Below are 22,988 nucleotides of genomic sequence, written 5' to 3'. Positions count from 1 at the left end.
AAGGTCGTCCTCAGCTACATTGACACGTTTGAGGCCAGCTTGAGCCTTATGAGGCCCCATCTCAAAACACAAATTAAAAAAAAAAAAATCAAAGTACATTCTACAGTGCTTTCTCTTCATTCAGTCCCAAAGTGCAGAGTTTTAATTCAGAGCATGATTTAAATGAGCCACTCTGCTCTGCTCACAAAGGGAAGACGCACGTGCTGTCTTGATTGTGGTTTCCCTGGTGACAGGATGGTCTGAAGTCCCTCTTGCCGGCCCAGATCACCTTAAGATGAAGCACCTCATAAAATGTGTTAGCACGACGCTTTACAGCGGCTGCCTCTGCAGCAAAGACTGCCCGTGAATCAGGGTTCTCACCAGACATTTACTGCGGCCACACCAACCAGGACCAACTCAAATCATCCTGAAGGAAGAGGACCCTGAGAAAATAGCCATCTGTAAAGATGGCAACTTAATTAAGGGACTGTCCCTGTGAGAGCAAACACGACATGACCACTACACAAAGAAACACATATGCTCCCAGAACTGGAACCACATAAACACACATCTCCATATATTATTCCCTGTAAAAGGTTTGTCCCACAACATGGTAAATTGTACAGCCCCACACAGTTTATCTGCCCAGTCATCAACAGTTCTCGGCCCAAGAGTGTAGATCTGGAAGCCAAATAAAACTTAACAAAGAAAAAAGAAGTTCCAGAGTACCAGCTGCTCTTCCAGAGGACCCACATGGTAGCTCACAACCATCTCTGACTCCAGTTCTGGGGATCTGACATCTTCTGGCTTCCTCAGATACCCCTACACACAGGGCATGCACTCATACAGACACACAAATTAAAATAGAAATCCATCTTTTAAAAGGTTGAGAAAGATGAGTCAGTCACAGTAGCTGACAAATGGCTGCTGGAAGCTGATGCTTAATGAAATCCATACAGATGTTTCACACCACCCGTTCAACAGGTTCAAACAACACAGCTAAGAAACTTATCTGTGGGTGAGCCTGCTTGCTTCTTTCCCCGGGGCCACTGGCTTACCTGTTCACATGTGGATGTTAACATGAACCTATTTACGGGTTGAATTTTGTTTTCTCAGAAATCACCCAGCAAATCATAATTTCATCAATATCACACCGAACCTGTAGCAACTAAACTTCTATTGAAATTAATATAAGGCATGTTGAAACCTGTTACAATGAACTAGACTATGGCAACCAAAATACGGGGCATAAAGATTTACATATGTTTGTCTGTATCTGTGAGTGTAGTCAGAACTGTGTGTGCAAATGGAGGCCAGAAGAGGGCGCCAGATGTCCTCTATTGTACGCCACCTTTTACCTTTGAGGCAGGTTCTCTCCCTGAGTCTAGGATTCACATTTTCCTTGGCCAGGCTGTAAGTCAGCAAGCCTCAGGGATCCCCCTGCCTCTGTGCCCTCAGAATCGGAGTCGCAGACATATCTAACTTGTTACAGGGCTGCTGGGACCTGAACTCCAGTCTCTGTAAGTGTACATCAAATACTCTGAATTGTGCGGCCATCTCCGCACTCCCCCAACCTCAATTAAAAACAAACAAACAAACAAAAAGTACAATGACAGGGCTGGAGAGATAGCTCAGTGGTTACGAGCACTAGTTGCTCTTACCGAGGACCTCAGTTCGATTCCCAGCACCCACATGGTGGCTCACAATCACCTGTAACTCCAGTTCCAGGGTTGTCAAGACCTTCTTCTGACTTCCACAAGCACATGGTACACATATACATTACATACGTGCAGGCAAAACATACACATAAAATAAAATAAGTAAATCTTTTAAAGCACAATGAATATCATGTTTCCACCATCACATGCTTGGGTAACTAAGGAGTCATATCAATTTTTTGAGATACATTAGATTCTACTTATAAAATACTTACAGAGTCATATGTAGAGGTCCATACCAACATCCCTTTCCCCATCATCACGCATTTGTGTGACTAGATACTCACCAATGTAACCCAGTCAGAGAACCAAGAAATGCTTGATGGCCCTAGGCATCATCACCAGGGTTCTCCTCTCTTAGAGCTGATTGGGTTACCTAGGCAACCCCTGGAGGCCTCCACTTTCCATTGTTAGAGAATTCTAACAGCTACAGGGAGGTATCACAGGTAAATCTGACAAACCAATGTGCCCAGTTACTACACTGTGCCCAAAAGACACCAGAAATAAGACTCAGCCTTCAATATATATACATATGTATATGTATATATATATATATATATATAACATAAAATTAGATGTTATATAGATACACGCCTATAATCCCTAGCACTAGGAAGAAAGAGGCAGGAGGATTGCTGTGAGCTTCTGGGCAGCCTAGTTGACTTAGCGAGTGCTCGGCAACCTGTTGGCTATTCAGGCCCGCTCCAGCAGCAAAGGAGGTGTTCCCTACAGTGGTCCACATTCGCCCTTTGGAAACTTCACACACTTGTAAACCACCCCCAGGTGTGGCAGATAGGAGTGTATTTACTCCGGCTGTTGTTATTCATATGTTTCTACGGAAAAACATGTTTTGACCATGTGTGACTTGTCCTTGTGATTGAACACCTTACTCATGTGACTCTTAACCCTCAGAATATAAATTGTCTGATGCTCTGAATAAAGCTGGCTGTTGCGTGAGACTTCAGTCACCACATTTTTAGGCCCCCGCTCTCCCAGGTTCACACTGCCAACCAGAGTGGTGAAAACTCCCCCATAAAGTCAGCTTACTTTTCATTTCTCAAATTGGTGTTGAGAACATGCCTGTTCTTTATGTCAATGTCACGTCATGAATTCCTTCCACTCATCTCTCCTAACACTCTCCCGTGAGGACACTGGGCTCTAACCTCTGGTAACTCAATTCTTTATATTTTAGATTATAACCACTTAATCTTTTAAACTACCCCATTATTTTCACCTTCACTATGACATTCCATTTAATATTTATTCCATTGCCTTTGGCTGGGTTATTTTTCTTTTATTCTTCTGATATGCTGGCACATTTATCTTGGGTATGATGATTTTTTTTTTTTTTTTTTACCATTGCTTCAGTGGTCAGAAGTTTATCTTCCCTGTACAGCTGGGTTAAAATGCTATTCCATTTTCTTCTAGCTACACTGGCGATAAACTCGGTGTGATTTTTAAAGCAGAGGCCTTTATAGATGAGAATTAGTGAGGAGATGTGCTCGGATGGTTTTCAAGGCGGAACTGCTGACATCAAGATCAGCAGATGCTACAGAATGGCCCACTCTCCAGTCAGAATAGTGGTGACCATGACTGCCAGGAGCTGAAGCTTTCAAAGCTCCATCTTAGTTCAAGTCTTACTTAAAATTAATTTTCAGGGCCAGGGTAGTTAGCTCAGTGGCTAAGAGTGGTTAAGAGTGGCTAAGGTCAAAACAGAGGACCTGAGTTTGGTCCTCAGCACCACCCCTGCAATTTGAGATTCAGATCAGATGACCTCTCCTGGCCTCTTCTGGAACTGCACTCCTGTGCACAAACACACACAGACATAAACATGTATACATAAGTAAAATAAAATTCTTATCGCCTAAATTGAATATTTTGGCAAACAAGATCATCCACATGCAAAAGCAATGATCTAAGACATGTACTGCCATCCCAGGTCACAGGAACCACACAGGAATGGCAATGAGAATATTTCACCTGAAATTTAAATTGTGTTCTATTTATTTATTACCTATTTATTCATACATTTGATCTTTTGAGACAAGCTCTCACTATGCTACTCAAGGCAGATTGGAATTCACCACCTTCCTACTTGAACCTCTCAAGTGTGAGGATTACAGGCTTGTGCCCCTGTGCCAAGCTGCCTCCCCGCCCACCCCCACATAAAGGTTACAGTCTCAAAGGACTTGGAAAATACTTTGCAATGTGGTCTACACAAGAACAAGGCAATGTTACCATGCACCGTGGTGCTTTGGGTGAGAAATATCTCCCAGAAGTTCGTGAATTTAAACATCTGGTGGTGCTATTTGGGAGGCTATGGAACCCTTAGATCTTGCTGGAGGAAGTATGTCACTAGGGGTGGGCTTTGAGGGCTCATAACTCCACCCCTCCCTTCTCCCTGCTCCTCCTCTCTTCTCTCTTCTCCTTCCTCTCCCATTTCCTCTCTTCTCTTCCCTCCCCTGCCTCCCCCACCTCTCCAGTGTATATATTCCTCTCCCCCTCTCCCCCTCTCCACTTCTTGTGTGCAGATAAAGATGTGATTGTCTAGCTTCCTGGCCCTGCCACCATGCCATGCCTTTCAGTCCATTATGAACTCTAGCCCTAAACCCTAAACCAAAATAAAATCTTCTATAAATTTCTTTTGGTTGTGGTATTTTAATCCCAGTCACAAAAGTGTAACGAATGCACACATTGTACAAAAATTCTACCTGGGGAGCTACTGAAGATTCACTGTCGGTGACAAAATGATACAATGTTGAACTGCCTTAAACATTTTCAAGCCTGAGATCTGTGATCTAACTCAGTGGTTAAATGTTTGTGTAGCCCATGGAGGCCATTGATTCAATCTCCATCCAAAAAAAATCTCTATCATAAAAACATCTTGAGGAGGCCTGGGGAAGCTACTGTGTTGGCAGAGTGTTCAGCCAGCATGCTTGAAGCCTGGGTTCCATTGCCAGCACCAAATAAACCAGATGCAGTGGCACATGACTATAATCTCAGGCAAGTGGATCAAAAACTCAAGGTCATCCTCAGCTATATATTAAGCTTGAGGCCAGTTTGCGCTATATGAGACCTTGTCACTATGTATACATGTATGTGTGTGCGTGCGTGCGTGCGTGAATGCTGAGGAGAAATAAAAACAGATGAAATAAAAATTTCAATGAAAAAAAAAAAAGAATTTAGAATCCAATCTGCCAAAGCTGTCCTGGATCATAGTGCAGCACCTTGGAGCAGCACATTGTTCTACCTGGAATATATCTGGAGGTTTCCACTCTTCTGTGACAGTATATTGAAAAGAATCTATGAAAATATGAGCAGATAGACACAACCATCCATATATCAACCAATGTAACAATACAACTAAGCTAAAAGCCACTTTTGCCTACACATCAGGGTACCTGTTTCACAGCGAGCATTCTCTCTGAAAATTAAAATAAAATTATAGGGGCTGGAAAGATCCCTCCATGGTTAAGAGCACTTGTTGCTTTGGTGGAGGACCCAGGTACAGTTCCCATCACCCACATGGCAGCTCACAATGGTCTGTAATTTCAGTTCCAGGAGATCTAATGCCCTCTTCTGGCCTCCATAGGCACTACACACACATGCACAAACATTTTTAAATAGAATTCCAACTCTATACTTCCATTTTTGAGCAATATGGGAATATGTACACATAAAAACTATTTTTTAAAGAAAAAGTCTTTCCTATAAATGTACAAATTTGATGCAGAAAATTCTTGACCAGAATCAGACTGAGGCAGTCTGAGATCACAACACTTTCTTGCCTTTGACATGTAAAAAGCAAAACACCATGCAGGCCTCAAACATCTGTGAGGCCCATCCTCCCACAAGACAAAGCAAGGGTTCTGCAGCCACAGCAAGAAGACAGGAAGCTGGCCTGGGACAGCAAGGTGAGCTGCAGGTCAATGGTTCTCAGAACCTGTCCAGAGTCAGGCAACCAGAACCTGCTCCACCCACTAACACGGTCAGTTGTCCTGGGGTTGGGAAAGGTGACATGAACATCAAGGATCTCATGGCTTCCTAGGGGTATCTCACAAGATACAAAACAAACATCAGGGTTGAGGATGTAGTTCAGTTGGAGGGGTGCTTGTCTTGGACAGGAAGCTTTGGGTTCAATCCCCAGCACCATATAAAACTGAGCACGGCCTCATATACCTGCAATCCCAGAACTTCAAGGCAGAGGCAGGAAGGTTACATCAGAAGTTCAAGGTCATCCTCAGCTAATAGGGTAAGTTTGAGACTGGCCTGGCCCACATGAGGCCCTGTCTCAGAAACAAAACCCAGCAAACTCTTGCATCTCTTTCATCACATAGCTTCTAGGTGGTCCTCGTGGCTGGCAACACTGGCTTATTGTTTACTCCCTTCTAACTGCAGAGAGTGAGGCTCAGAGCCACTAACATGAGGGGAAGCAGGAACTTCCAAAGGAGAATGAAGTCAGCATCAGGACCACCTGAGCGCCAACCATTCCCTGGGATGCTTCGGGACTCACATGCACACCTCATCTTAGCTCTGAGCAGACTTCAATCAAGGACGCTCCATCTCAGCCCACCCTTCTACGGGCTTGCCTTTTCTGCTTTCTGAGCTAGGGTGGAGGTCTTCTCACTTAGCCACCAAAACAGCAATAACCATAACTATGTTCTCGTGCCAGAAAGAATAGCTGCAAGCATGTGGCTTACTTCTGTTCTATACAGGGTCAGAAGGAAGAGGAGTTACCAGGGCCACCGCCACAGCCCCCAACTCCCAGGGTCCATGTAGCCTAGTAAGATCAAGGCCTACCTCTCTGACTTCATGAAGTTGGCCGGAATACTGACTCTTGGCTCTTCGGGCAGCTGCAGGCGACTTGTGATGCGTGACTGAGACAACACCGGGGGCCCCCGCACTGAGGTGTCTCTGGCTACAGGGAGACGCAGAATTGGGTGTTCCATGGGGGAGCAAAGTGAGACTCCGGCTTCGGGAACTTGGAGTAGTCTAGAACAAGCAACAGGTGTCAAAGCTCAGCAACTGGCCCGCAGAACGTGACTGTTGCTTTCTTCATGAGGGAGCTCTTGAATTCCTTCCTGATCCTTTAGAAGGATGAAGGCATGGGGAGGTCTAACTACACTCTGTGTCCATAACCCACAAGGACCCACTGAAGAAGGATAATGTCAAGGGGCATGGTGGCCCAAGCCTTTTATCCCAGCGCTCAGGAGGCGGAGGCAGAGGCAGGAGGGTCTCTGTGAGTTCCAGGCCAGCCAGGGCTTTATAGTGAGAACTTGTCTCAACAAAAAATAAATGAACGATACTGCATAGGAATTATCCTTTTTATCTCTCATGTCTCCTGCCCTTCTCTGTGGCCATGAAGAGTCATCTCCCCAGCGCCATGGGCTCAGGGTCTCCTCCACATTCATTACTTCCTCTCCCTGAAGCCCTTCCCCTCCAGGATGATACACCTCCATTGAACCTCCACTCTAACCCTACCGTGGTCTGGTCTGGGAAGCCCTTCCCTAGCTCTCCCACACTCTCCGCTTACTATACTCATTGTCCGGCTACTTGGCTCAGGGACTCACTCACACTTGTCATTATATCCCAAAGCCTGGCAAACATCAACTGTTGACTTTGTTAAGTGCTTAATAAATGTTTGCTGTATGAAACTAAGTTCTCCACTTCAGGTGTTAGCGAGCGCTTAACTCCACCCTATAGTGGCATGGAATTCAAACTGCTAATCAGTGGTAAAGATGGTGCTTCAATTTAATGTAGATGAACGTGGCAGCCATCTGAAAAACCAACCTGGATTCAGCTCTCAGAGCAGACTCCAAATGGATCAAAGAGGTTTAGAAGGAAGAAGAAAGAAAGGAAAAGAGCACACAGAGAAGACATGTAGGTGAGGCCCAACACTTGGAAATCCAAATACTATAAAAGAATGACTGCTTGGTAAATTCGGCCACCTAAAAAGTACAAACTTCGAGGAAACAAACCAACCATAATTACCACCTGAAAAGTTAAGTGAAAAAACTAGGGGAAAAAAAAAGTAAAGCTGTATATTTTCATTAAATGAGCCAAGATACAAGGAATCAAGTTCACAAAATGGAAAAATTAATGACCCTTTAAACTGTACCAAGCTGTACCAAAAAATACGTCCCACTGTACTCACAAGAAAATAGTAAACCCAAAACTAAATTTAAACGGCATGTTTCCTCCATCATACTGGCAAACATTCAAAAGTTTGAGCACACAGTTGTCAACAGGACCCCAGGGTGTGTGAATAAAGGAGCGTCCCCAAGAGGCACAGTCAGCAGCTTAGCTCCTAAGGTTCTCTCTGAGCTACTGCAGCCCCAGGAATCTGTCCTCCAGGCAGACCTGACACAGGCAGAACCTCACGAGTCCCCATTAATGACTGCAGCAGTACTTTTCATGGTGAAGGCTGTTAACAGCCTCCGAGTCTGTCAGTGTGAGGCGGGTTACATAATGAAATACTGAGCTGTAAGCGGGTACTGAAAAAGACTTCTAGTCATTGACCTTGAAGACAAATCTCTAAGTTGTATAGTTAATTGTAAGAAGCAAGATGCAGTGCCGTTGTGCAGCATGCCACGTTCTGTGTGAAAATTTGGGAGTCGTTTTCACCATTATTGAAAAGCATTCCTTTTAAAACCCAGGGAAAAAATGTAAAGATACACACTCTTATCAAGTGGATTTGTTGAGAGCCAGACATGACGGGGAGAGCAAAGAAGGAAGGGGACGTCTTCCTATACAGCCTTTTACATCTCACTCTGAACCGTGGGAAGGCATTGCCTGTTCACAGATTTTTAATTCCATGGGACATTTACATCCTCTCTGCCACCTGTGCATCATTTAGCCTGAGAAAAAGCAGATGGGTGGCATGCCAGCTTCTGTGGTACAATTATCAAGTAAACAGTTACTAAATAACCTACTATGTGCTTAGCAGTATCCCTACTGGGAAATGTCAGAGACCCAAGGTTGCTAGTGCTGTAAGACACATAGACATAAAGAGATGCATGAGTGGTGAAAAGCCCTTGCTGCTCTTCCAGAGGGCCTGAGTTTGGATCCTAGCACCCACATAAAACTGCCTGTAACTCCAGTCCTGAGGAATCCAACGCCCTCTTCTGGCCTCCATGAACATCTGCACACTCTCACGGCAAATATTCATACAGACACATGTACATACACATACATAAAAGTAAATCTTAATGAAAAGACATATAGATAGCAACAGTGACATACACACACTTTTAAAATAATGCAGTTTGGGGGCGGGCTGGAAGTGTGGCTTGGTTGGCAGTGTTTGTCTAGCATGCACAAACTCCTTTGGTCCCCAGTACCACATAAACCAAGTGGTGTGGTGGTGCACACCTCTAATGCCAGCACTTAGACAGTAAAAGCAGGAAGATCAAAAGTTCAGGGTTATCCTCGCCTACATAGAAAGTTTGAGTCCTGCCTGAGCTACATAAGACACTGTCTCAAAGAAAGAAAAACGATGCCAATTTGAGAATACAGCTGGAAAGTGTTGAAGCAGTAAAAACAAGCTGATCTTTCCGCAAAAAGAGCTCCTGAGGCTGAGGCGAGAGCTAAGCGGGCATAAAGCTTGCTGTGCGAGCTTGAGAACCTGAGGTCAGCTGCCTAGCACACACTTGAAAGCTGGGTGTAGGGGTCTGTGCCTGCGGCCCCAGCGCTGCACAGTGAAGAGGTGAGAGGCTGCTGGGGCTTGCTGGGCAGCCAGACTACCCAAAACGATCAAGTACCAGGTTCAGTGAGAGACCTGTCTGAAGGGATTAAGTCGGAGAGATAAAGCAGGAACTCCACGAACTTCTCTGTCCTCTGCAGACAGGAACACACACACGTGTGGACACATACACAGGTGCACTAACATATAGGTGCATACACACAGGTGCACTCACACATAGGTGCACACACACAGGTGCACTCACACATAGGTGCACACACAGGTGCACACACACACAGGTGTACACACACAAGTGCACACACAGGTGTACTCACACAGATGCACACACCCACAGGTGCACTCACACACAGGTACACACACACACACACACACACACACACAGCAACAAAGATGGCCTGAACTTGAACTTGGGGACAATAAGAGGCAAGGGAACAGATGACAGGGTGATCCCACTGGGCATTCCCCACAGGCTGGACCTCAGACTTGGGAAGCAGGCACTTTGTAAATGAAGAGAACGGGAAGTGGGGTGGGAGCCAGGGCAGAAATCAGAATTCTGGGTCACTCTGAAATGCCAAAGGAGTTTGGTTAGGTTCTCTGGGTCCGGTGTGCACATAACCAGAAAAGACAGAGAAGTGGGAGCCTGTGTATGGCTCTGAGATTGCCTTATGTGCAGAGAAGTGGGGAAATGGAGACTAGGAACCACCCATTCTTTCCATTCCATCTTTTCATTTGGAGTGTGCAGGAGGAAAGAGGCAAGTTCCCCAGCCCTGTGACAATGGTAAATTGCCTAAGTATTAAGAGTTTTAAGAAAACCACTCAGATTGTTTGGAAGGCGTATTCTAGACCAACAAAAGGCAGATTTCCCCTGGGCTGTGAAGACAGGCAGACAAGTTTGATTTTTCCAGCTCTGCTTCACTCCAGCCATGTGACCTTGGCTGAGTTATTTAAGCATTTGCATTAAGCAACACTTTCCTGATCTTTAAAAGAGGAATAATAATATTGACCCTTAAAAGCCACCGTGAAGATGAAGCTACATCGTGTCCACAAAGCACTTAGCACAGACCCAGCCTAACAGCCCAGGTCCATTTCTTCATATGATTTAAAACTTGATCGGTGAAGGGAGCATTGATTTTTTTAAATGTTAAGAAAATGCTTAGTACAAAATCATAGCAACCACTAACTTTCTTATTTTCCATAAGATCAACGTGGTGGTGAAACCCAAAACATAATTTAATGTTTATATGGCCAGTAGTGAGATATCAGAATTGCAGAATACACACATGCATGCACATGTGTAAATGAAACAATTACAGATGTACCCCTCATTTCTTTTTTGAGATAGGGTCTCATGTAGCCCAGGCTGGCCTCAAACTTACTGTATAGCTAAATATTACTTTGAATTTCTGATGCATCGTCTCCTAAGCAGCAGGACCATAGGCATGTGCCACCACGTCCAGTGTGTGTTGTCCTAGACCTGGTCAGAGCTTCTTACATGCCAGGCAAGTACTCTACCAACTGAGCTACAGCCCCATGCTGCTAAATTGTGAGTAGAAATAAAGACTCAGCGAAAATGAAGGAGTTCATCACTTGGGAGGCTCAAGAATTCGAGGCTAGAAGAGAGGATGGCTCAGTGTTTAAGAGCACTTGTTGCTCTTGCAGAGGACCTGGGTTCGGTTCTCAGCACCCACGTGGTGGCTCCCTATCGTAACTTCAGTTCCACAGGATCCAATGCCCTCTTCTAGTCTCCATGGGCACCAGGATGTATACATACTTACACACATGTGCATGCGCGCACACACACATATATATAAATATATACATGCACACACATAAAATAATTAAAAAATAATTCAAGGCCAGTCCAGACTATATGAGATCCTGCCTCAAAAATCTATCTTGATCATAATGAACCACAGGAGCCATTACCTTATACCCCAACCTTTTTATTTGAAAAAAAAAAATTAGAAAGGAAGACAGCTACATAGTTCATGATACCTTTGCCCAGTATCAACATAACTGCACAACAATATTCACCCAGAAGGCCAAATCCTTCCCCTGGGGATGGCTAATCCCCAAATCATTACTTACTCAGTGGCTATCATTTGAATCCACAGTGAGTTTGAAGCAGGAAAAAAGAAAACACCAAAAACAAACACCTTCCACTATCGCATTAACTGGGATTCTCGTGGTTGCATTCACACAGGGCTTCCTTCCTCTAAGGGTACATATGATGGAGAGTCTCACTGGATAAATCTCATGGGTAAACACAAGGAGGAAGGGATGTGTGGCAGCGGAGCTAACAAATTACAGCCGCTATAAATGAATAAGCCTTCAGTCTGTAAATGTCATAAACATGGATCTCTGCTACTAATTTAAAATCAAATATTAACAGTCTGGGGACAGCATAGCAGGGTTTCGTTCCAAATATTTACTTCAACTAGGGCAACTAGAAATGCCAAGCAAGCCATCTGGAAAATTCTGAGTCAAGAGTGATGGCTCCCTAAAAGAATCACGCCCCTGCATCCTGCCAGCAGAGGTTCAGCAGGCTCCCTGCATCCCTACACTCAAAAAAAAAAAAAAAAGGCCCTGCCTGATGCAAGGTGATGGGCGCCAAGATGGAGCAGCCAGGTGAAAGGAAGCACTGACTGATGCCTAAGAGCTGCCTAGGCCTCCGGGGACGATCACACACAGCTGGGTCTCGCCTGCATCCTTGACTGACTCCTAATCTCTCGAGTTGCAAAAGGCATGTTCTCAAGCACTCGCTCTCCCTCTCCCTCACATACCCACTAACGAAACTGGCAAGGAGGGAGGGTATGCTGGGAGGGGGAAGCAATCAGTATCACATTAATATAAAAAGTATCCAAGCCTCAGGGGTGGAAGCTCCCTGTGGTGGGAATATTGACTGTCAACTTGGCAGGATCTAGAACCCTCTAGAAGACAAACCTCTAAGCATGTCTGTGAGGCAGTTCCTAGATTGAGGTAGGAAGAGCCACCCCAAGCGTGGGCAGCAGCATCCCACAGGCTAGAGACTGAACCGAGAGTGCTGTGTCTTTGTCACAGCAATGGGAGAAGTACCAGATATCCCACTTGGAAAAACTGAGATCCACAGCACTGGGTCACATCCAGGCGCCGTTCAGACACTGTCTAGAAAGTCAGCTCACACCATGAGGAGTGAGGGAAGCAGGAAGGAACGCACATTCCCAGGTGATGGCCAGCTCAGACAAACCCAGGCTCTATCCATTACAAGCTGAGTATCCTAGGAAAGGAGCCTAGGTGTTTTTATTTCTAAAGAGCGAGCCTGTCTCCTCACTGGATAGCTGGAGAAGGAAACGAGAAAATGTGCAGATAGTGTATATAATACTAAGCAGCATGTGAAGAATCCATCCTTAGTGAGAAAGCCAGGCTTCCAAGTACCACTAACTATGGATATTTATATTCTGTGAATCAGACCCACGGAGGGACAGTGAGATGACTAGAAAAAGTGATAATAGATTATCTTAATAACAAATTACCATTGATAGTAGGGAAGATTCCGGAAGGGAGGCTGGACTTCCCTTGGGAGGAATGTAAATTAGTGACGTTACTGTGGAATCAGTGCTGAGGTGCCCCAAAACCTAAATACAGAACTAACGTGTGATCCAGCTGTGCCACTCTGAGGCATCCATTCAAAGAAACCAAACCAGACCACGACAAGGATACTTACATATGCACACTTATAATTGTACATGCACAATTGCCATGTGATGGAATCAACCTAGATGCCCACCAACAACTGAATGGAGAAAGAAAATGTGTACATACCCAATAGGATATTATTCATCCCTAAAAGGAATGAAACTGTCACTTGCAAGAAAATGGATTACCATGCCAAGTGAGTGAGACTGACTTGGACAAATATCAGTGGGCGTTCTTTCGTGTATAAAACCTGTTGAGAGGGAGCGGGGAAAGGTGGGAACTAGAAGAGGGGATTATTACAGAAGAGGGAGAGAACTAGCAGAAAGGAGAAAGGAGAAGGTAATGGAGGGATTAATATAGTCAGTATATATTATGAATGCACATGGAAATGTCATAATGAAATCCACTGTTTGGTATGATATATACTTGTAAAAACATTTTTCAAAGTTATAAAACCAATGAGCCTACAATGTGGCCAGATAGGTGATGAATTTAGAAAAGCTAAAAGCAACCTTCTGTGCCTGGAATGGCCAAGCAGAAAATATAGTACAGAGTAGGGTGTCATCCACAGGAGCAGGAAGAACTATAGTATACAGGCATTAACCCAAGACCTTTAGGAAGAAAAACATCATTGCCATCTAGGAAAGTCAGTCAAGAACTGAGAGCATGGAATTGCATATGCCAGGTGATCAACAGGACACCCTCGTGTGAGGTTGGCAGGCGCCACCTCCTCCCCGCACCCCCCCCCAATCATTCTGTGATTCGTCTAATGAAAACCCTACCAGGACTCTTTAATTTAGCAATTCAGTGAGCTTATTTTATGAATTAAAGAACCAACACTCATAAAAAGACAAGTTAACTTAGAAAAAGGAGGAGAAGGGACTCACCCCATCAGATACAAATATTAACAAAGTTACAGTGAATACACACACACACACACACACACACACACACACACACACACGGTATGATCTAAATGTTGGTGCCCCTCCCCGTTATAATTTCAATCTGTTGTTACGATTTAAAAACCAAACACCGCTCCTCTGAGCCCCCATGACCTGGGAGAAGCTGGAGGCCCTGCCTCGCTGTCTGGAAACAGTTCTGTGATGATCGCAGCAGGGATTAAAGAAACAGCATGTTCTACTGTGAAGTAATTGTAAACAGAATAAAGCTCATGTTTCAATTGCAAAAAACAAACAAACAAACAAACCCCCACACACCTGACAAGTAGCAGTTTGGAGAAGAAAGGGTTATTTCAGCTTATACTTCTAGATGACAATCCATCATTGGGGGAAGTCAGGACAGGAACTTGAAGCAGAACCCTGGAGCAATGCTGTTTGCTGGCTCACACACATGCCTAGCTGGCTTTGGAAAGAGTCTGCGGAATGGTGCCACCAACAGTAGGCTTGGCTCCACTCATGTGCCTTCCCAGGTGACCCCAGACAACAGTTGACAGTTACAGCTAACAAGGACATGCCCAATTTGTACATCTAAATCCTAACTTTGGGGGTGCTGCCGTTGGAAGGAAATGAGACCAGGGGCTGGCTTCTCACTGAAGGTGAGTTACCTTCAAATAAGTCTTTACATCCTCCCTCTCTAATGCCTGAGCTAGCCGTGCAGGAAAGGGGAACTTCACAATTCCATGTCTCATAGAGCATACTAATTCTCAAGATCCTGAGCAATCAGCTCATTAGGATTTTTAAGCTGTTTTTTTAAGAAATTATTCATAAGCATAAGTCAAGCTTAATGGATCACATGCTTATGGACATCAAAGACAAGAGGGCATACCACTCACTCCACTCTAGATATTGACCAGAAATCCAGCTTATGGCCTCCCTAGAGGATGATGACTTGGCACCCCAGGCCAGGACTGTGTCTACCTAGACAGTAATTACTCCGTGGGCACTAGTACGGGGCTTTGCCTCTCAAGTGCTATGAATATGGCAACTCTAGTAATGATCTCTCCCAGTCTCAATTTTAACCACTGCCCCTGCCCTGAAAAATACATTCAGAAAACATTACTGTTTGGGCCTGGAGAGATGACTCAGTGGTTAAGAATGCATAGTGTTCTCATAAAACACCTGGGCTCAATTCCCAGCACCGATGTTGGGCAGTTCACAAGCACCTGTAACCACAGCTCCAGGGCATCTGACTCCCTCTTCTGTGCTCCTTAGTCACTACACTCATGTACACACACACACACACACACACACACACACACACACACACACGAAAATGAAAATGTTCCTGTAAGTAACTCTTCACTCATGATCCTATGGTTAACCTCTCACCATGCTGTGAGTAACCTTTACCATGCTGTAAGTAATCCCTTATTCATGCTGTGGGTTAACCCCTCACCATGCTGTGGATAACACCTTACCCATGCTGTGAGTAACCCCTTATTCATGCTGTGGGTAACTCTTCACCATGCTGTGGATAACGCCTTACCATGCTCCTATAGTAACCCCTCCCTAGATCCTATAAACTCATAGGTTCACAAAGATGGGTTCGATGAAATCATTGATTTGGTCTGTTTTTAGTACCCTGCCTGAAATGGATATACCTTTGTTCACATCTCCCCAGGAAAAGTATCCCAAAACTAATTATACATAAACACAAAATGTCCCAGACTATCATCTGGTACAACCCTAGCTAATTCACTTTATTCTGGGATTAAACACATATTCGATGAGCATCTCTATGTGCCAGGCTGCACTGTAGACAACAGAAACAAAAAACAAAATGACAAGTCTCGTAGAAACGGCTTTCCAAAGAGAAAGGTCCACAGGTCAAACATAAGGTTATTTTTAGATATTACAGCATGCAGCAATGACTGATAGCCACAGTTAGCTTGCTCAGTGTCTCACTGGCGGCCACAGAAGATTTCAGAAGACAGTATTTGGCTCAAGCCTGAGATGACGGGGCTAGAAAGGTGGCTCAGTGGTTCAGTGCTCCCTCTGCAAGCATGAGGCTCAGTGTTCAGATCCCCATAAATCCATATAAATGTCATGTGAGTGCGGTCGCCTGCCTAAGAAGAGGAGAGGAAACCCCAGTGCAAACTGGCTAACAAGACTAGATCTGGATAGGGTTTTTATTGCTGTGAAGAGACATCATGACCATGGCAACTCTTACGAAGAAAAGCTAATTGGGTGGCTTACAGTTTCAGAGGTTTAGTTCATTATCATCATGATGGGACATGGCAGCATGCAGGCAGACATGGTGCTGGAGAAGGAGCTGAGAGTGGAGAAGGAGCTACATCTTGATCCCACAAGTGAACTGAGACACTGGGTGTATCTTGAACATAGGAGACCTCAAAGCCCACCCCCACAGTGATATACTCCAACAAGCCCACACCTACTCCAACAAAGCCACATCTCCTAATAGTGCCACTCCCAACGAGCTTATGGGGGCCAATTACATTCAAACTACCACAGTGAGCTATGGGTTTGACTGAGACATCCTACTTGCCTCAATAAACAAGGTAAAAAATGATAGATGATTCCAGATATCAGCCTGGAGCCTCCACATGTACATGCAAACACATGCGTGCACACCCACATGTGTTCACACACAACTTAAAAAAAAAGAATAGGGTAGAATCCACCAAGAACTGTACTATGCTCTCCAAGGACAAACACCCCAGGGAGTGAGTCGACCACTGCAAAGGCCCTGGGACCAGTCCCCCAGTGCGTTTGAAGAAGAGGAGCTGTGTAATGAAGGAAATAAGCAAGGCACAGAACAAGCCTTGAGGTAAGAGAGGCAATAAGTGGGAGAGACCAATTTTGCTGAGAGTGGAGCTGGAGGGCCGGTGTGTCTAGCCCTCGACTATGCTAAGTTTGCGCATATCCCCAGCCCTTGCAGTCCCAGCCTTTGTACCACTAGGTCTTGAGTTGAGAACTACAGACCATTGACAGGTGGGCCTGTACAGCTGGGATCACTGAGAGCCGACACAGACAGCTGGGCCAGTGATGAGCCAATTAGAACAGTGGCTTCCAGGAAGCTTTTCCTCAGTACCACATTCAGATATTAAACTGTTATTTTCGTTCAATTTATGAATGTCTACACAGCGTGCATCATCTCTACTGGGTCATTTTCATGGCAAAATTGCATCAGCAGTGCTCTGGAGATGGGCCTCCGTCTCTCCTCCTGTCTCACATCATCGACCCAGAAGGTATTTTACACCAGAAATGAATCACGGAACAAAAGGCGAATGCATGCCCAGGAATCCTACAACCGCTCCCTCTGCCACTGGAGACAAAGAGGATTCTGTTTTATGGTTAAGCCTCAGTCTCCCACAGTCTCCCACCACAGGGTCAAGCCAGCCAAGAGGAGGAAAAGCCCAATGCAATTCTAAGGCAGATGGCTTCAGAGAGCAAATTTGATTTTCTTTGAATCGATAACTCGTTTGTGACAGAAGACACGCCTGTCTGCTTAGAGATCATTATCTCCTTCCCAAATGCTCAGGCACACGTGTTGAAGCTCAGAGAGACTCCCCTACTTCTGTGTCAAAATATGTCGTGCTAAGAAAGAAAAAAAATTCTCCATGAGCAACATACTCGGGCTGTAGACAGAGTCCTGTAGCATCCAGGCAGATGTCACCGACACTAATCCCAGATCTGCTGCAGTGAGATATAGGTAGGAAATCTGCTGGGGAGCTGGGGAGATGGCTCGGTTGGTAAAGAATTTGTCACAGGTCTGAAGGCCTGAGTTTGATCTCCAGAATGCATGTGAAATGCCAGTCATGGTGGCCAGTGCTTGAGAACCCAGCAATGGGAGACAGGACACAGAATCGGGATCTCTGGGGCTCACTGGCCGGCCAGCCTAGTTGCTGGAGCTCCAGGCTGATGAGAAACTCTTCTTCAAACAAAAATTGGAAGGCACCCAAGGAATGACATCCAGGGTTTGTTCTCTGACCCCTACACGCATGCACATGTGTGTGCACCCGGATGAACACTCATGCTCACACACCTACACACAAATTTGCCAGTGACTCGGAGGCTCTGGACAGGGCCACTTTACTAGCTCCGTGTGGACGGCCACAGGGGATCTACAGACCTTCTACACCATGTATCAGTGAGGTATTGTTCCTTAAAATGCCGTCACGCAGAACCTTCCAAGCCCTTCACTGCTATCTTCCTATTTCTTTCAAATTTTCCTTTGAGATATTATCTTGCTAGGTAGCCCAGACTGACCTTGAACTAATAGCAAACCTCCTGCCTCAGCTTCCTGAGTGCTTTGGGAATTCCAGGCACGTCCCACAATGTCCATCTTCCTGTTCCTGTTTCAATTGTCCTTTTCACACACAGTCCATGGTTATGCTAAGAGGCTGCCTTCCACCTGAACTCATTCTGGCTGAGGCACTTCCTCACAGGGCAGGAATAAACAGGAGACTGGCTTGATACATTAGTTACCACTAAGTGGTTTATCTGTCAGGCACAGAGGAGTCTGGGATTTTGAAGAATCCTAAATGCAGGCACAGGACCTGTGAGTAGACAGAGCTAAAACGATTGACATACTTGGTTTGCTTTTGACTCAGCTCTGACTCTCGAAGGAAAGACTAGAGCGCTCTGCTCAGATCCCTCCACCTCACACATAGAACTTGAGACACGCCTGTAGAAGGACTGACCCTCTCCGTTCCAGTCAGGAAAGGCAATGGACAATGACTGGGAATGTCCAGGCACAGTGTGTGTCTCTGTGTGTGTGTGTGTGTGTGGTGTGTGTGTGTGTGTGTGTGTGTGTGTGTGTACACGCAATGGGCCACCCAGGCCTTTCCACATGCAACACCTCTCATGCAAGAAATTTTATATGACCACAGCAGAGAAGCATATAAAATACATTCACAAATCAAACATTGACTGACAATAAGTCAGAGATTTGTTTTAAAATAGCTCTGTTTTATACAAACAATTTTACCATTTATCAAAGAATAAAGAAAATTTGCAAATTAACAGGCGAGATGCACTTGTTTAACTACATAAAGAATTAAATTTTAGGCAAATATTTGATACTGCAGGGCGCAGAGCATGGTCTGGTGATCTGTTTTTGTAAGTGTTAATTCTGAGAATGTGACTTTAATTTAAAAAAAATGGAAGTGTGTCGTTCAGTGGTTAAGAACACTGGCTGCCCTACCAGAGAACCTGGGTTCAATTCTCAGTACCCACACGATAGTTCCCCAGTAACCTCAGTTCCAGGGGATCCAACGCCCTCTCCTGGCTTCCATACATATCCACACACATGTGCACATATGTACACACATATATGTAAATAAAAATAAACCTTTTTTCCAAAAAGTGGTATTGGCTCACAGATGTTAATACAAGGCAGTTCAGCTCTGGGTTAAAGGCTAGCTGTCCCTCAGCCAAAGTGCCTGGAACCAGTTTACAGTTTAGACTTTTCAGACGTTGGAATATTTATATAAATACAAGGATGCAGTCTAAGCCAAACAGAAAGTGTATTTCTCTCTCCCATACATACCTTAAGTCTAGACTGAATATAATTTTCTACAATATTTTTAGTATACTGGCTTTTGTGTGTGTGTATACATATGCACATTCTTAGGACTGCAAATGTAAGAATTGCATACACACATGCATGTGGAGGTCAGGGGTCAACCTCAAGTACCATCTGTATGTTTTATATTTTGGGGTTTGTTTGTTGTTTGCAAGCCCCAGGGGACTCGCCTATCTCCGCCTCCTCAGCATGTGGGTGGCAAGTACAGCTACCCCACTTGATTTCTGCAGGTTGAGTGCATACACACTTTACACACCGACTCATCCCCCAATCCTGCATTCTGATCGCAGTGTGAGGAAACACTGCTAGCTGTCGAGTTAAGTAGGCGGCCAGAAAGTTAGACTTAGGAGCACTTTGAACTTGAGATTAGAGATACTTTCATCCATTATGCTAAAAACAGCCTGGCCCAAAAATGACATATAGGGGAGCTGCTGGGCTTTCCCCAAACAGCAGCCCCCCACCCCCCCCACCCCCGCTCAGCCAGGTATCCCTGAGGCAGTACGTCACTGTCACCACAGCTGCTGGAACGCTGGGAGGAGAAAATTGAACGCTTATCACTCCCTGCATGATGGAACGGACGAGATTTTTCTTCATTTCCCCTTGTCCTCAAGGATGAGACTGCTGCAGACTCCAAATTATTCATGTTTTAAAAAGAATTTCATCTTGTGTTAAAATCTAATTGGATTTGTACAGCTTTCACAGACTTGGTAGCTGAGAGTCTGTTGGATTAAGTGGCCTCAACAGTAGTAAGAACTGGAGGGGAAAGCTAGAATGTACGAAGCTGAGGAGAGGGATCAGTCAGTGAGGTGCATGAGATCGATGCTCAGAATCCACAGTTGAAATTATTATTATTAATAAATATATGTAAAAGCTGGATGGTGATGTACACTTGTAGTCAAAACACTGGGGAGGCAGGTGGACCCTTGAGCTCACTAGCCAGCTAGCCTAGCCTAGCCTCTTGGCAAGCTCCAGGCCAGTAAAAGATCATGTCTTCTAAAAGAACTAAAACAAGGGGAAGGGCTGGCGAGATGGCTCAGTGGTAAGAGTGCCCGCTGCCTGCAGCATTCCGTGTCAATTGTCAACTTGACTAAACCTAGAACCACCTAGAAGGTGGGCTTTGAGCATGCCTGTGCGGGGATTGTTCATTGCCTCCATGAAGTGAGAAGAGCTGCCCTGTGGGCAGCACCATTCCCTGGCTGGGAGCTCGGACGGTGCGAGTGGAGGAAGATGCTGAACAGCAGCAGCATGCAGCCCTGTCGGCCTCCTGACTATGGGTGAGATGTGAGCAGCTGCTCCAAACTCCGAAGCCTTGATTCCCCACCACGGTGGACTACGCCCTGGAACTGTACGCCAAAAGAAACCCTTCTCCCTTAAGTGGCTTTGGTCAGGAGCTCTTGTCACAGCAACTGGAAAAGATAATGATACACGACACAAACATGAGGATCTATGTTCAAATCCCAAGCACTCGAGAAGCCTGAAAGGGCCATACACACCTGGACCCCAGACCACAGAGGGTAGAGACAAGGAGAACTGGGCCTTTCCAGTGGCCAGTTTAGCTCCAGGTGTAATGAGAGACTCTGCCTCAAGGGAATATGGCAGAGAATGACAGACCCTGATGGCCCTCCTCTGGCTTCCACATGGGCACATTCACCCAGGTGTGTATGTGCACGTGCACAGGGACAAAAATGTCAAAAATAAATAAAAGGTGGATGGTGCCTGAGGAATGATGTCTGAGATTATCCTCTGGCCTCTACACATACCCACACAGTGTGCATCCTTACAGAAACACACACACGCAGTGTGCATCCTTACAGAAACACACTCATACACCACATACATAGTGTTCATCCTTACAGAAACACATGTACACACATGTGCGTGCACATACACACACACACACACACGAGAAGAGGGAAGCGGGGTAAGGGGTGGAGGGAGGTAGAGGTATAATTTTAAAAAATTCAATCAGGAGAACAGGAATAATATCTTTCCAGAGCCAGGCTGAAAGAACTCATATTCTTGAGGCCTTGGGGACTGAGAGACAGGTTCCAAATGATTACTCAAAAAAGTGGGGGACCATGGAAGTGGCTTCATCCTCTTGAATCAAATCTGAGTTTCAGGGCAATTGAGGCAACTTCCAGTACAGAAGGTGTCTTAGGGTTTTATTGCTGTGAAGAGACACCATGACCACAGCAACTCCTATAAAAGAAAACATTTGGTTGGGACTGGCTTACAGTTCAGAGATTTAGTCCATTACCCTCATGGCTGGAAGCAAGGCAGCATGCAGGCAGACATGGTGCTGGAGAGGTAGCTGAGAGTTCTACATCTGGATGTGCAGGCAGCAGGAAGAGACAATGAGCCATTAGGCCTGGCTTGAGCTTCTGAAACCTCAAAGCCTACCTCCCAGTGGCACACTTCCTCCAACAATGCCACACCTCCAATAATGCCGCTCCCTATGAACCTACAGGGGGCATTTTCACCAGGCCTTGCCATTCCATCTGCCTGCTGCTTTCTGACCTCTGGCTGGTCTACAGAAGCCAGTCTGGAAGACAAAGTGAACATCACATAGGCAACCTTTGATCAGTGGGAGTCGGAGCTGACAGGTGTGTAACAGCATCCATTCATGGGTGCACACTCTACAGGGTTCTCAGGATCCCCAGGGAGGCTCAGCTGTACTCGGCCATACCCTTCCACCTTCATCTCCTCACACCAAATTCTTCAGGGTTTCCTCACCCCACTGCCTGGAGTCTTGTCAGTGCAGGCAAGCCTCCAAGCCCAGGATCTGCTTCCTGGGGACAGGGAGGGAGGTAATGGGGTACCAGGCCCTATTGCAACAACCGTCGCTTTAGCAGATGACCTCTCCCATGCCGAGCGCCTTCCTTTTTGACACCAAGATTGATTGTCTCTGGGTCCAGCTGATCTAGCATTAAATTTCACTTTGTTTTCTAGAAAATCTTCTGAACATTATCCTGACAAATATTTCCAGATGAAGGCTCAGTGCAGACATCACAATAGAGCAAAGCCTCTTCTGGATGAAGGTTCAACGCAGACAAACAGAGCAAGGCCTCAGAAGCTCACGAAGGGGTGGTGCCTGGGACACAGGCCACCTGCAGTACTGGGGATCAAGTCAGGGCCTCATGCAGGCTGAGGCAAGCACTCCAACACTCAGCTACACATCCTCTCCCTCTTTTTACTTTTTATTTGCCGAGGGGGTCTCATAAGTTGTCCAGGCTGGCCACACCTGCAGCTGAACTCACCTGTAGCCTAGGCATGCTCTAAATATGCAATCCCCCTGCCTCAGCCCTCCCCCACCCTAGTAGCAGGGATGAGTCTGTTCCACCAAGTCAGGCTGGAATCATACCTTTTGTTTTGAGATAGAGTCTCATGTAGCCCAGGCTGGCCTC

At 45.5% G+C, this 22,988-nt stretch overlaps 1 protein-coding gene across 2 annotated transcripts in view; it reads right to left on the bottom strand.

The window, feature by feature from the left end:
• Window positions 1-22,988, bottom strand: part of Osbpl10 (oxysterol binding protein like 10) — a 244,759-nt gene that overhangs the window by 111,371 nt on the left and 110,400 nt on the right. Inside the window, exon 4 of one of the 2 annotated variants that reach the window (XM_059268825.1) lies at window positions 6,498-6,689. The exons of the other annotated variant lie outside the window; for it this stretch is intronic. Coding sequence (XP_059124808.1) covers window positions 6,498-6,689 — 192 coding nt within the window. The remainder of the gene's footprint in view (window positions 1-6,497; window positions 6,690-22,988) is intronic. 2 annotated transcript variants of the gene reach the window in all.

Source organism: Peromyscus eremicus, chromosome 7 (assembly GCF_949786415.1).
Source record: "Peromyscus eremicus chromosome 7, PerEre_H2_v1, whole genome shotgun sequence".
In the NCBI taxonomy this organism is placed as follows: Eukaryota; Metazoa; Chordata; class Mammalia; order Rodentia; family Cricetidae; genus Peromyscus; species Peromyscus eremicus.
This window is presented reverse-complemented; position numbering and strand designations above follow the sequence as displayed.